Genomic DNA, 13,478 nt, shown 5'->3' with positions numbered 1-13,478 from the left:
ACTCTAAATTCAGTCTGTTTCATCACTTACTACATCATAGTCACATTTTTCAGTCTCTACAAAGGAGTCAAAACACTGCAATTTTCAGTAAGTGAAAACAGTGATATAATTACACTGTTCGGCAGGCACTTCAGCCCTCTCTGGTGCAGATTGTGCTTGTGTGATGGGCAGGAGTGAGGTTTACTTGAACCAGTGAATCATTGCAACTGAATTGGTTAAAGTAAGATTTCCTCCTCACCCTTTATGTCTAGCAATGTTAAACCCTTTAAAATAATATAAATTGGAATAAGAGAGAGAGCAAAGAAAGACAAGTGTTACTGCAGCACAATCATGCAGCATGGAAGGGTTTGTACCCAAATATAGACAGAATATCACAGAAAAGGTCAGGCCCTTTTAAGGCTGAATGTCAGAGGACAGAAGATCATTAGATTATTGAGTTGTATCCTGCACATTATATCATCAGCTTAATTTCTGCAAAGATATAGAATAGTCTGTGTATGTGGTATCATTCATTTTATTGCAAAATATGGATCCAGGCTATGAATTAATACTAGTCTGTGCTTTTATGTATGGATACATGTAGATATGCATGCATACTGTGCGCAGTATATGCATTTATTCCTGCAGCTACACTGTTGTCGGCCTACAAGATTTGCTCTCAACACTGGCTCTATTTGTTGTTTTGGAACTTAGATGACATAGTTAGGACTTGAGAAGTAGGAAGAATGCAAGTACTGATCTGTATCAAATGAAATGTCCTTAGAAAGAGCACTGCTAGCAGCTGCTACACAGGGTTATATAACACATGACAGCTACAGTATTGTCTCATTGTTCTTAACTAGATAAAGATAAAACTGTTTTGCCTTAGAGTTTGGTTTCTATATGTAGATATGGTGTAATTAAGGGCGTTGTCTTTGTTTAGCTCCTCAGCCTGCAGTCAAAAGAAGAGCAAATGCAAACAGGCACAAAAGGCTTGCAGGATGAGTTGGTCAGGCCTAACCAAATGACAACAATATGGTCATGCACATTGTAGTGTAGGAGGGAGTTACTCACGCATGCGTATCAAAGCCTCTGCTTCTGCCAGCGCTGTGACTTCTGAAAAACAAAGGCAGTGAGCCGCGGCAGCGATATGTCATCAGTCATCCTTAATTGAGGAAATAGACTTCAAACTATCAAAAGTGTTATTCTTTGAGGGCTGAAATAATAGTATCGTTAGCGTTGCTTTTTGCTGTTTGTGTGTGGACAAGACTCCAGATCTCGCAACAGTAAGTGGCAAAATCGGCTTTTGAGAATCCACAGGTTCCTCCTCTTCGCTTTTTTTTCCTTCATCGCCTGTGTATCTGGATGGATCTCGACTGAATGACAACAGTTGTGTGCGAGGAATTGTTGTACCACTCTGGGTGTCAGCCACATATGACGGACTCCTTTATTTCACCGAGTGGAGGGAATAATGAAGTTATAGGTCAGATAGACGATGAATGAGTCAGGGGGTTGTTGGAAGACCCAGATTTATAGATGAGCACGTAAAAATTCACGACCTCGTTTCAGCCGCTTTTTTTAAACACCTTTTTTAGTTTGACATCCTGCCTTTTAGTCGACAGTGGGGTTTTGATTTTCAGCCGTGAAGAGGGAAGTTACCTGCGCGCTCATCTGCCGAGGAGAGGCGCTGTCCGTGGTCCTGAAGTTATCTCAAAAACTCCTGATATCTTACTCCTGGCCTTGTGTGTGTGAAGACAACTTGAGGGTTTCTCCACAAAGCAACGTTTAGAAGGACACTGTCCACAAGTAGCTCCAGAAAGAGCTGAATATGCTAACTCAAACCACAGTTCATCTGCAAACTTTGGTACTTTTGATTTTGGTCGGTAAGTATAACTGTGCCAGATGTTAAAAAAATGTCGTTTCATTGTGAATTTTGCATGTGTTATACCAGATTTTTCTCGGTTGGATAAATTAGTAATCACGGGCCTTGATGATGGTTTGTGAACCTTCCAACTGGCTGTGAACTCCGTTTCAAATTAGTCCCATTGATGTCTGCACAGTGCCACACAGCTCAGTGGTGTCAGCATTTAAATTAAATAAATTGATCCAATGAACAGAGAACACTAGGGGCAAGCTTCCCCCCTTTCTATCCCCTTTCTCTGTGCTTCTCCACATGTCTCCCTGACTCTCTCTGTTTGTCTCCCTCTTTCTCAGCCCACTCTACATGTGTTCCTATGAGCCCTCAGGAAAAAAAAAAAAAAAAAGATGAGATGGAATCGATGTTGTCACTGTCTGCCCAGGGGGGGCTTTGGGTTATATAAGAGTACTGGACCCAATGCTGCAACAGTCACACAAAGACATCCATCCATATGGCGAGCTCACTGAGATGACTGCCTCACTTCACTTTACAAGAAATCCTGTCTTTGTGTATATAATCCCCTGGATTTCCCTACATGCTCTCATCCACTTCCTTTCCTCCTCACATTATTGTTTTCCATAATGGATTTAAATATATATTAACCCTCTCTCATCTTCCTGCTTGCCCACAATACCTTGCTTTCCTCCTCCTACACTACACACAGTTGCTGCACCCAACACTCTCTCCCTCCATTTATTCCTCCCTCTGCCAGCTAATGCTAATGGGCAGAGGCCATCATTAGTGCTTACTGGCCTGGATGATCTTCAGTTTGCTATCAGTGTTGTGACTCAAGTCTCTCTCAGTGCTCACAGAGCTGTATAATTGAATTTATGTCTTTTTAACGCTTACTGAGTTTTGTGTTTGACTCAACATTGGATTCAATGTAACTACAGAGTGAAAGAGCTGATGACCTCAATAAGGAAGACTGGGCCATGAGTTTATTACTGTGGATAAAAACTGTGCCTTTCACAGCAGTGTGTGTGATTTTATTCTCACAGTCACTGTATAAGAACTGAAAGTGGTGTCACCAACCATGGCAGTTTGTGCTTATACACTAAAAAAAAGATGCAATATTTGCATGGGATTTGTACATGATGAATTATAGCTGCTTCTTTAAGCACTTGTACTTCGAAATGCTCTTGCATTTACTGTCGGTTCAAACTTCAGCTCAGTAAAGTGTAATTTTGAGTTTCTTGCAAAAAATCAAAAGAAAAAGTACTATTGCATGGTGTAGGCAGCGAACAAGCATATAAACTTGCAGCGTAGACTTTATTTCATACATTTCCTTATAAAATAAATTTTGCACTGCATAACTGTCAAACTTCTCCTGCCTATTTGTAAGTTTTATACTTGTTCACTGTCTGCAGTTTGAGCACCCCTCCATGCAGTTTTGAACATGTTATCTACACAATGGACTACTGTTGCATAGTGTTTATACTTCCATGATCTCTTCTATTTTCAATATGTTATTACTGATAAACTAAACATGTCAGTTAAACTTCGACACTTTGACTGAGCTTTCATCATTTTAGCTGCTGAGCTGAATGTGTGTAACATTTCCATGCACCTGCAGTCCACCTGAGCCAGCCAGTATGTGTCGATGTCCCATCGGGGACAGAAGCTGTCCTGGGGAAAACCATGAAGTTGACCTGCATCTCCTGTATGAAGAGGGAGGAGGTCAAAGCAAAGACACGTGTGGATTGGTACTACATGAAACATCACGAAAAGAAAGAAAATAGCACCACAAATCCCAAATTCCATGTAGGTTGCTACTACATTATTGAGTAGTTAATGTGATGTGACACGTCCTATGTGTGTTCATACCAAATAGTGTTGACTTTCTATATAATTTATGCATGCCTTTCCTCTCTCCTAGATATACAAGTATGAAGGTGACAGTCCAGTAGCGTTAGATGGACCACTTAGTGGGCGTCTGACCTGGAATGGGAGCCAGGACTTGCAAGATGTCTCCATTAGTATCATTAACGTCACCTTTAACGACAGTGGTCTCTATGAGTGCCACGTGCTCCGCGAGTTTGAGTTTGACTTCTTCACTCCCTCTGTCTCCATCTTAAAGAACATCACGTTGAGGGTGAAAGAGGAAGGTGCGGCTTATAGCTTTTCCACTTTCTTCCATGTTGTTGTGCACTGTTCTGTGCCACGTTTGGCCAAGTGCTTGGTTGCCATATCAGTACAGCTCAGTGTTGAGTACAGCTGTGATTCTGTGCTGAGAGATGTCAGTTTAGCAGGGTTATTCTAGAGCTGCACACAAGGTTATTCAGATCTCAGACTTGTGTTTGCTGTTAAGTGCTTCTCAGGCGGTGACATGCCTCTGTGAGGTTACCAAAAATAGACATCATTCCAAAGAGATGCACAACTCAAATCTGACACTGAAGCTTTTTTTGCCATTAGGATAATATATTGCATCACACATTTGTTTCATTTCGACATTTTAAAAATTAAAAATGCAAGCAATGTTTTTACAGCCCCAGAGCAAATGTATAATTCATATTGGCCTTAATATAAATTTAAACTCTAATACAGCCAGTAGTGGTCCAACAGTGTCTCAACAGGAGTGGTTTTACTGCAAAATATCTCAAATATCGACCCAGCATTAGTATGCATACAATATATTTTCCCTGTAGGCTTTAGAACTCACAATCACTCAATCGTTAGAACTTCTCGATATTAACCAATATTCTCAAAACAGAGGTACATTTTATTACAGGAAGTTGCACTGCAGATGCAGGACAGCATAGCTGATCATGTCACTGGTAAATTGCTTATATTTTAACATTGAGCTGATTGAATGGCTCAGCTATTATTTTAAAGAAAACACTAGAAACACTAGTCTGTACTGACTTCTCTGTACTGCGTGTTCTCTTTGTGCTGTGCATGCCCCTCCTTCAGTGTCGCATTAAGTGTTTATGAGACCACTCTAAATGGGTTTTGCATTTTACTGTATATTTCCAACTCGTTGATTTTGCTAAGTGATGCATCAGTGTGAAGGCAGTCTGCCACTAACAACACCACTTTCCTTCTCTCCCCTTTGTTGTGACTCTGTACTGACTGAAGAGGAATAATTGTGTGTTTTGTTTTGTCTGTCTTTATTGTCCATCAAAGCTTTCTTCTGTTGTCAGTGAAGGGGTTAATTCAAACCAACTACTTTGCTATCTTTTATGAGGGGTAATGTATTCTGCTTCCTGAATGCTTGGCTTGCTGAATGTGTCATTTTCCACCTTGATCGAATATACAATATGACATGTATATTTGGAAAGACTTAACTCTCCCCATTTCCTTTAACTTTACATTATTCCAATCTGCTTGCACGTGGTATATAGTTCACTATCAGAGGCATATAGAGATAGGCCAGTTTGTATCCCAGTGTTTGGTTTGTGTCTGGAAAAAGAGGAGTGCAGTTTGGATGTGATTATCCTCCAAAGTGCAACTTTAAAAATATACTACAATTTGATCTTTTATACATACCTAAAAGGCTCTCCTTCACATCTCATACTACTGTGGTATCAAATTTCACAAAGCCGTCAGCCAGAGTACTTTACCTTATAACTGGGTATCATGTTACAGTAATGATGTTCATGGCAGTAGAATAGATTAGCTCATAGCAAACAGATCTGCGCTTTCCCATGTAAGGGATTATATTACACTAATAGCCTCTATTTGCAGAGACTGCCGATTCAAATCAGTGAAAGCTGTCAACTGTCTGGTCAGCAGGCTTTCTGGAATTTGGTACACTCACTGACACAATGGTTCACAGTGGCTCATAGAGATCTAGAGATTATAGGAATTAAATATAAGGTAATGAGATAAAGCGCGGATTGTAATTTTGTATATTATTACATTAAACCAAATGTTGACCTAAAATATGAGGTAATCACATCTCTGAGCTTAAAATCTGAGTCATGCCCTGAGAACCACTGTGACTTTGCATATCCATCTTATTTCATGTTTAAAGGTACCTTGTGGAGTTTTTGACCACTAGTAGCGCTACGGAGTGATGTTTTTACAAGTGGGACACTGTTTTGTTTGTATCGCAGGCAGTGTGATTCACGTCCTGATGTCAGTTTCATACTATCTCACAGATCAACAGTTGGTGGGGGTAATGCACCAACAAACATAGAAGATTAAGACTGCTTGCTAGCAAACATAGATGCAAACAATGCATGATTTAAGCATTAAACAAAGTCTTTTATGAGGAACGAAATGCATTCAAAATGTCATGGATAAAACAGTGTGTTTTGGTGAGAATCACTGAATATAAACATAACTTTTGATAATTTATAAGAAAACTCCGCAGGCAACCTTTGACTCCCCAGGCTCTATTATCACTGTACCACAGGTATGGTCATAATGTTCTGTACACAACACAGTTCATGCATCATTTAAAAGTGCAACCTATACGAACAGGATGCAGACCGAAAAACATGACTTTACTTTGCAATTCAGCTGCACAATAATAATTATTATATATAAAGTACTGAACTGGAATGTTGTTATTCAGTGAAATGAAAGTGCTTTTGAGTATACTATAGAAATATCACCTTCTTTATTACGACTGATTGTGGGTCAGCAGTGTCGCACGTGTACAAGTTTAGCATACTTTCTAAAACATGAATGAAGGAGTCTCTCCTGCTCTAACACAAAAATATTCAGATGAAGGATGTGTGCTGAATAATCCACATCCCCTGCTTTTGTGCTCCACAGCCAGTGACGACACCACAGCAATCTACTCTGAGATAATGATGTATGTGCTGCTGGTGTTCTTGACCTTCTGGCTGCTGATAGAGATGGTCTACTGCTACAGGAAGATCTCCAAGTCTGATGAGCAGGTGCAGGATACAGCGTGAGTCTCACACAGAGATAAATGCATTGTAATTCAGAGACAGACACAAACACAGATAAGTTTGAGGGGGGGGGTACAACCTGAAACAACTTAGTGAAACACTGTGTCTTGAAAACAAACCTGCTGTCAGTATGTCCAGATACATATTTATGCTAACTTTCTCTTTTCCATGATTCATAACACAGAAAATCTGTGTGTTCATATTATGAGTCATCACGACTGTACACTCTGTGTCACATAAGTAAAAATGTTACCCGTCTATGCATGAGTTTTTGGTGATTACATAAATAGTCATTTAAAACATGTTGGAAAAAACGATTTTGGAAGCAATCAAGAGGCAGAGAGAGTAAGACAGAGAGGAAGGGAGACAGGCAAACAGGTAGACAGACAGGGAGGTAATTGAGTCTATACTGCATCAGTTTATAACCCTCCTGCAACGGTAATCTGTCTTTTCACTTACACTGCCTGACAGGTCTGAATAATTCTAAGCACTGCTGACTGCACTTTTTCTCTGAATAACCTTTTTACATCCATGGTGGATTTGCAGCTCCATCAGAAACTGACTTTTTGCGTCACCTTGTCAGCACTGACAAAGACCCGAATGCACCTGTATACAGTAGTCAGCTCCCACCGGATTGTCATGGTGCTGACTAGTCCAGCGACTCAGGCTAACAACTTTTGAACAGGCAATTTATGTCCTTATTGTGGTTTTGCAGACAATCAAGCCTGATTCCATATCTGACATCTGCAGTGACACATAGAGCCCATGTACTGCAGAAATTATTTCTTACACTAGGTATGTTTTCAGAACAGTCAGTATACAGGGGGTGGATAACATGAGTCTGGGTAATATAAGGATTATTTATCCTTTTATTTAGCTCCAACCATTATTATTAATTTATTATTCATAACTTAAATGTCCATATACTGTATATTGACTTGTATGTTTGCCATGTAACTTTAAGTTAGTGGTAACTAATTAGAATAAATGAATTTGAAGTGTACCAATTAGACTTAATTTCTCTATTTTTAGAGCTGAATTACAGAGTTCTCTCCAGGAAACCCCCAGGAAATTATCAGGAAATTATAGAAAAAACAAACAAAAAAAGGACAAAGTAATACAACAATAGCATTCATTATGTCACAAAAAAACAAAACACAAAACAGAATTTAAGAACATCTGTGTCAAAAAATATTATACTAATATATAGATTCACAGAGATAGTATTTATTATAGGGCTAATTGTAATTTACTGTAATTTACATGCATTGCCTTGTATATTCTTAATTGTATATTAAATAACTGAAATTTGTGAAAATACAATAACAATAAAAAACAATACATTTACTGATTTTGTTGGATTTGAAAAATGAAAGAAAGCGAGATCAAATCAATCAAGTATTTTTCAAAATATGTAAATAATGACTATGGCTAGTGATGTGGAGTAATATGCTACATTTAGAGGCTCAGTGAAGCCATGAGAGGGCTGTTGACTGATGTTCTTTGAAGTAGAAATGACATCCCACTTTGCCCTTAGCATTTAGGTAAAGTTTATCGATCCACAGACAGATCAGGAGTTCACATTAAGTTCAGCATCAAGCGAATGAATGTGTACAACTCAGTAAACTTCATCAGTTCCTGCAGCTCGAAGAGTTAATGGGTTGTGGCCACTTTCACAGCCATTATTGACCTGTATGACAACACATTTCGCTTTGAGAAACTACACCCATTCAAAGAGGCTGTTTTGTGGCCGGCTTCTTAGCTACCCATGCTTAATGGATATGTACCACAGCTAGAACATTCACTTTTCACTATTATGAGTTTTACTGCGCATATACAGTTTCTGTGTAGCTCTTGAATATTGTGGTTTTAACAATTTAAAAGTTTGCTATTAAATGCTGTATGTTTGTGCAACTTGAAAACATTATAATTATGGTTTTTATCTTTTAACATTAATTCTCTCCTGGGATATACATTGCTGTACATAACAAATTAGAGAAAATGTTTGTACAGAAAATCTCCCATGTTTCATTGTAATGAATGCTGTTCAACCTTTAACCATCACTAGACTGTGATATGCAGTATGGTGGTACAGGCGGGCCTACCACTGGGTCTTAGACACTCTTGTTTTTCTACCAATCTGCCCGCAGGACAAACTACCTAGCCATTCCCTCTGAGCAGAAAGACAATCCAGCTGCTCCTGTTACCGAATAAAAGTGGTTGTCAGTGACACGGTATTTTACATGTAACTGATTCCGATCAGTGAAATCATCCCTGTCTCTTTCAACTCATTGTTTGTACCTTTAGTACTCATGACTGTGCAGCTCTGTAGTGTAGTCCTGTTGCTTCAACACCCTCTGTGTCTCCTCTTGCTTGTTCCCTTCAAAGGGCCTTCATTCCTGCCATTTTTGGAATTGCAGCCTAATCATAAGAACTCCATTTGTACCCTTGTATTCAGTGTACAGTCTCCCTCACTATCAAGAATTTTCCATGAGAAATGTTAGAATATATTTGATGTAGGGTTAATAGTCATAAATTAAGTTTCAAATTATACAGTATGTAAGAAATACTAAATGTGTCCTCTGTGAAAACTGGTAGTTCATTCAGCAGTTCAACATGAGCATGACAAATTCAAATATGCAATTCAGTCCCTGTCCCTTCTGGCACTGACCTGTACAGTGAAGATATCATAGCAATGTAAAACATATGGCATTTGCATGTATATGAAGTAGGGCTCCTGATTTATAATAATCCTAAAGGACACAGCTGTTTATGTGAGTTAGATGATTTGTATATTGTTTCATACTGGAAATATAGGTATTTAGCATATAAATCAATCCATGTTGAATAAGAGGGAAAATATTCTCTGCTCTTCTTAGGTATTGATCCAATCACAATGGGACTTCAGTGTCACGTGACAGAGGCATAGATTCTGCGACCTCATCTATGCCACTATGAAGTTATCATTACTCCCAGACAGCCATTGGAATCCTGCCAACCGACCTCCCCTGTGTATCGACTGCGTCCTGTGAAGAGCCAGTCAAAAATGTCCAATTTTTCTCCTCCTTCTCCTCTCATTTTTTAAGCTCTGTGCCAGGCATCTGGAATCAAGTGCTTTCACAAATACAGCAGGTTAAAGAACAAATGTCAGTTTCACACACTTATTATCAGATAAATACCAGCTGTGCTTCAGGACCTGCCAGTGCTTAGAATTACTAAACATTTTCTTAGTAGTTACTAACTACTAGTTAGTTGCGCATCTGTGATTTATAACCTCTACAGATAAGATCCAAGGAAAGAAACTGTGCTGTTAAGGCTTTTTAACCTATATTGACTCTGTAGTACTTGCTTAGATCATTTTGTTTTGTTTCTATTTTATAGGCAACACTTGAGAGTTTGGGTCACAGTTTTATTTGTCTTGGCCATCACCTTTTTGATGTCTTTGTAAGGAAAATGGATTGCATATATAGCTTTTATACTGTATGGATGTGCATTTCTCCCTTTTTTGCTGTATGCATCAGTGTGACCACAAGTAATGGAGATATACAAAACAGATAATTCCTATCAGGTCACTCTACTGTATTTCAGTTGATCTGAATTCATCTAGAGGTCTTTCCTATACTCCCCTCTGTGTTAATCTTTAACCCATATTCAACACTGACATCAAAGTTCATTCAGTAGGTTAGATGTCACTGCATATAAAGTAGTTACTCTAAAATGTATTATTGAAGCTTTGACTGTTGCTGGTGTTCTTCAATAGCATTGCTATTGAGACTAAATGTGTGCCTATTTCTATAGTATAACACTGTAGAAATGTATATATTTTGTGATTCACTTATGCCACACTGTTCATTGTCTGCTACAGATGGTTCCTCCTGTGTGAGTGAGCTGCTTATGAACTATTAAATCCAATGCATTCCACACCATCTGTTCACTGAAAACTTCTTACTTTGTATTTGCATAGATGCCACTGAAATTACACCAAAAGATGAGTCCACTTTTAGACTTTTTGTAAGATGCCATGAGGAAAGTGGAGTATAGACTCTCAGCAGTTTCTGTCTTATGTTCCCCTTATTATCTGTGACTGTGCTGATGTTGAAAGGAAAGAAGTGGGCTCTTAATCAACCACAGCAAGCACCTCTGGTGTTTTTGGCTCTCATTAACACTGCAGAATAGCAGCTAACAAAAAGACGTGATTTGTGTCTGCTTGAAGTAAACCCCTGTGTATTTTAATTGTCAGTCTTGGCAGAGTTGAGACACAGTATAGCAAGAGTTTTATTCAGCAGCAGCAGAGCGGGTCCAGATAAGCAAGGCCAGGAAAGTAGAGGAAGACAAAGGTAGAAAGCAAAAGGTGAGGGTCCTGGAAGCGAGAAAAGGAAAAAGACTGGCAGTTAGAGAGAGATGTGATGGTGATGTACGTTGCTCTTTTAGCTAGCCGTGACCCACAGCAGCGACAGATATAGCAGCAGCTGTTGTTATAGCAACCCAGGCATGCCTGTAGCAAGGCAGATTGCCTGGCAAAGATATTACCATGCAATAGTTGAGACAAATTCATTTATGCACAGCCATAAAAAAAGAATGTAGAGAGGTTTATTGCTAACTATAACAAAAAAAATATGCAGGAGCCAACACTCTCCCAGCATGCTTTGCTGTGAGAGGAATGGAATAGGCTTGATAGATTATATCCTGGAAGAGAAGAAATGCCTTCACAAACCTACCAAGATCAGGTATATTGCCAGTAGCAAATAGGTGATGTAACAAGTGCACCCTTTATCCATCCATCACATTCACATAAATTGGTTATTGATTCTGCAATATGGCATTATGGCTTCAAGATGCATTGTTAAAGTACAATTCTGAACCCCCCCCCCCCCCACACACACACACACACACACACACCTCTCTCTCTCTCTCCCTCTCTCCCTGTCTCTCTGCCTCTCTCTCTCTTCCCTCTCTCTACCGTTACAATGTAGCTCCCTGAGGGTACAACCCATTATTATGGCCCACATTCTACTAAAATACGTTTCAATTAAACCACCAGGCCCTTACTGCCTCGTTGCTCTGGTAAGCATTTTAAGTCACATTACACTTGAGTTAATTTTCTTTACTCGTAAACGGAAACAGTCAATCCCATGAAGTGTCACTAATGACAGAAAGGGATTTACTAGCTCAATATCCCACTGACAAAAGAGTCAGCACATACCTTACAACCTTGCTTTTTTCACATGTGGGCCTGTAGTTGATGAATTTAAAACGTTGCCACCACTTTCTCATTTTTTGCTAAAGAATGACCAAAAGAGTTGCAGCAATTTTTCATTCTGACATCATAATGTGACTTTGAATCATAAATCATGTAATCTGGAGTATACAACGTTTGTCCATCTATGAAGGGTCTTTGTCTCCCTCTAGTGTAAAGTGTATTATGTCATCAAATGTTGACATGTAATCAAAGACCAGTTATGAATGTCAAACTCTCTCTCTCTCTGTTAAACAAGCCTCTCATGCCCAAATCAACATGCTGTTTAATGGGTTGATGGATTATTTGATTTCTGATTTGCAACTTGCTGATGATTGCAATATTTCACAATAAATGCTGATATTTGGATCATTGATTTATTGATCTTATCTGTTTGGGAGGTAGGTTAATCAGAAACGCTTGGCTGTGGTCCGAGCATTGATGATACACCATGCTGTATGCTGGCAGACATTGCACTCATCCAGAAACAAAGGATATTGATTGTTGATCAATGGTCACTTTGCCAGAGCTGAGTTCTTTCTGTTTTGGCATCAAATAATTATGACTGATGGGAACATATTGATAGAACACAAAGTGAGTGATTATTATGCTTTGGTTTTCTACTTTCTTACCAGGATAGCATGTAATCTGTTAACCATGAAACCTCCTTCTCTCCTCTACTCACTTCCTGAGAGGTCCATGTATGGTACAGTTTCTAAAGGGATTTTCAAAGCATTGTACCAGACTGAGCTGGAGCTAAGAAGGGGTTTCTACTGTAATTCTCCTGCCTGCCGATTTTTATTTCTTTTAGCGGCTGAAGACGAATGCACACATTTCAAATGGAGGCACAGAAATTGAATCATTCCTCCCAAGGAAGCTTTTCTAAGATAACCACGGGCAGCCCACTCATAATTATAAATCTTCACACATTGCATGCTGTATACATCAAGACAGGGCAGGGCTGTTGACTTTGCCATGCAAAAAAAGCCAACAACTTATTAATTCAACCCTGGAATGTGAGAGTTTTAGCTTGATTATAGACTTCCAGCCAGGGAGAGATGAGAGATATTTTTGGATTGCAAACAATCTCTCTTTTAGTACACATAAATTAAACTGGAATCTAGAGTCTCAGACCAAAGATAGAATTAAAGCAGGCTGTTTTCTTCTGACTGGGCTAGGTTGATAATAAATCAGCAATAATTAGATTCACCTTATGAAAAAAAACCGATGTGATAGAGAAAAACAGTACAGCTTATTTGAAAGGTAAGCCTATTTAGAAGTGTAACAGATCACTACACAGTGTTGTCATATGTTGATTAAGGGTAAATATCTCTACAGATACATCACATTAAACATCAATAACTGACTTGACAGTCATGGGATCTTTTAATCCAACCAAAGAATTACACAAAATGTGATGTTCAACTTGATATATGCTATATCATGCTGATATTTGACTTCAGTGCCATTTTTTCTCCATTTC

At 38.9% G+C, this 13,478-nt stretch overlaps 1 protein-coding gene across 2 annotated transcripts; it reads left to right on the top strand.

Moving 5' to 3' along the window:
- Positions 1–1,078: 1,078 nt before the first annotated feature.
- scn3b (sodium channel, voltage-gated, type III, beta) lies at positions 1,079–12,364 on the top strand. 2 transcript variants are annotated; one of them, XM_044354664.1, is made up of 5 exons: positions 1,079–1,862; positions 3,471–3,658; positions 3,774–4,002; positions 6,620–6,758; positions 8,910–9,612. In XM_044354664.1, the coding sequence occupies exons 1-5, from the start codon at positions 1,808–1,810 to the stop codon at positions 8,971–8,973; spliced, it is 675 nt and encodes a 224-aa protein (XP_044210599.1). In that variant the 5' UTR covers positions 1,079–1,807; the 3' UTR covers positions 8,974–9,612. The 2 variants fall into 2 exon arrangements, with proteins under 2 accessions (XP_044210599.1, XP_044210598.1); XM_044354663.1 differs by lacking the exon at positions 8,910–9,612 and adding an exon at positions 9,639–12,364 and having other exon boundaries at positions 1,082–1,862.
- Positions 12,365–13,478: the final 1,114 nt, after the last annotated feature.

This window comes from Thunnus albacares, chromosome 6, assembly GCF_914725855.1.
Source record: "Thunnus albacares chromosome 6, fThuAlb1.1, whole genome shotgun sequence".
In the NCBI taxonomy this organism is placed as follows: Eukaryota; Metazoa; Chordata; class Actinopteri; order Scombriformes; family Scombridae; genus Thunnus; species Thunnus albacares.
The sequence above is the reverse complement of the archived record's forward strand: the minus strand, read 5'-3'. Positions and strand labels throughout refer to the sequence as shown.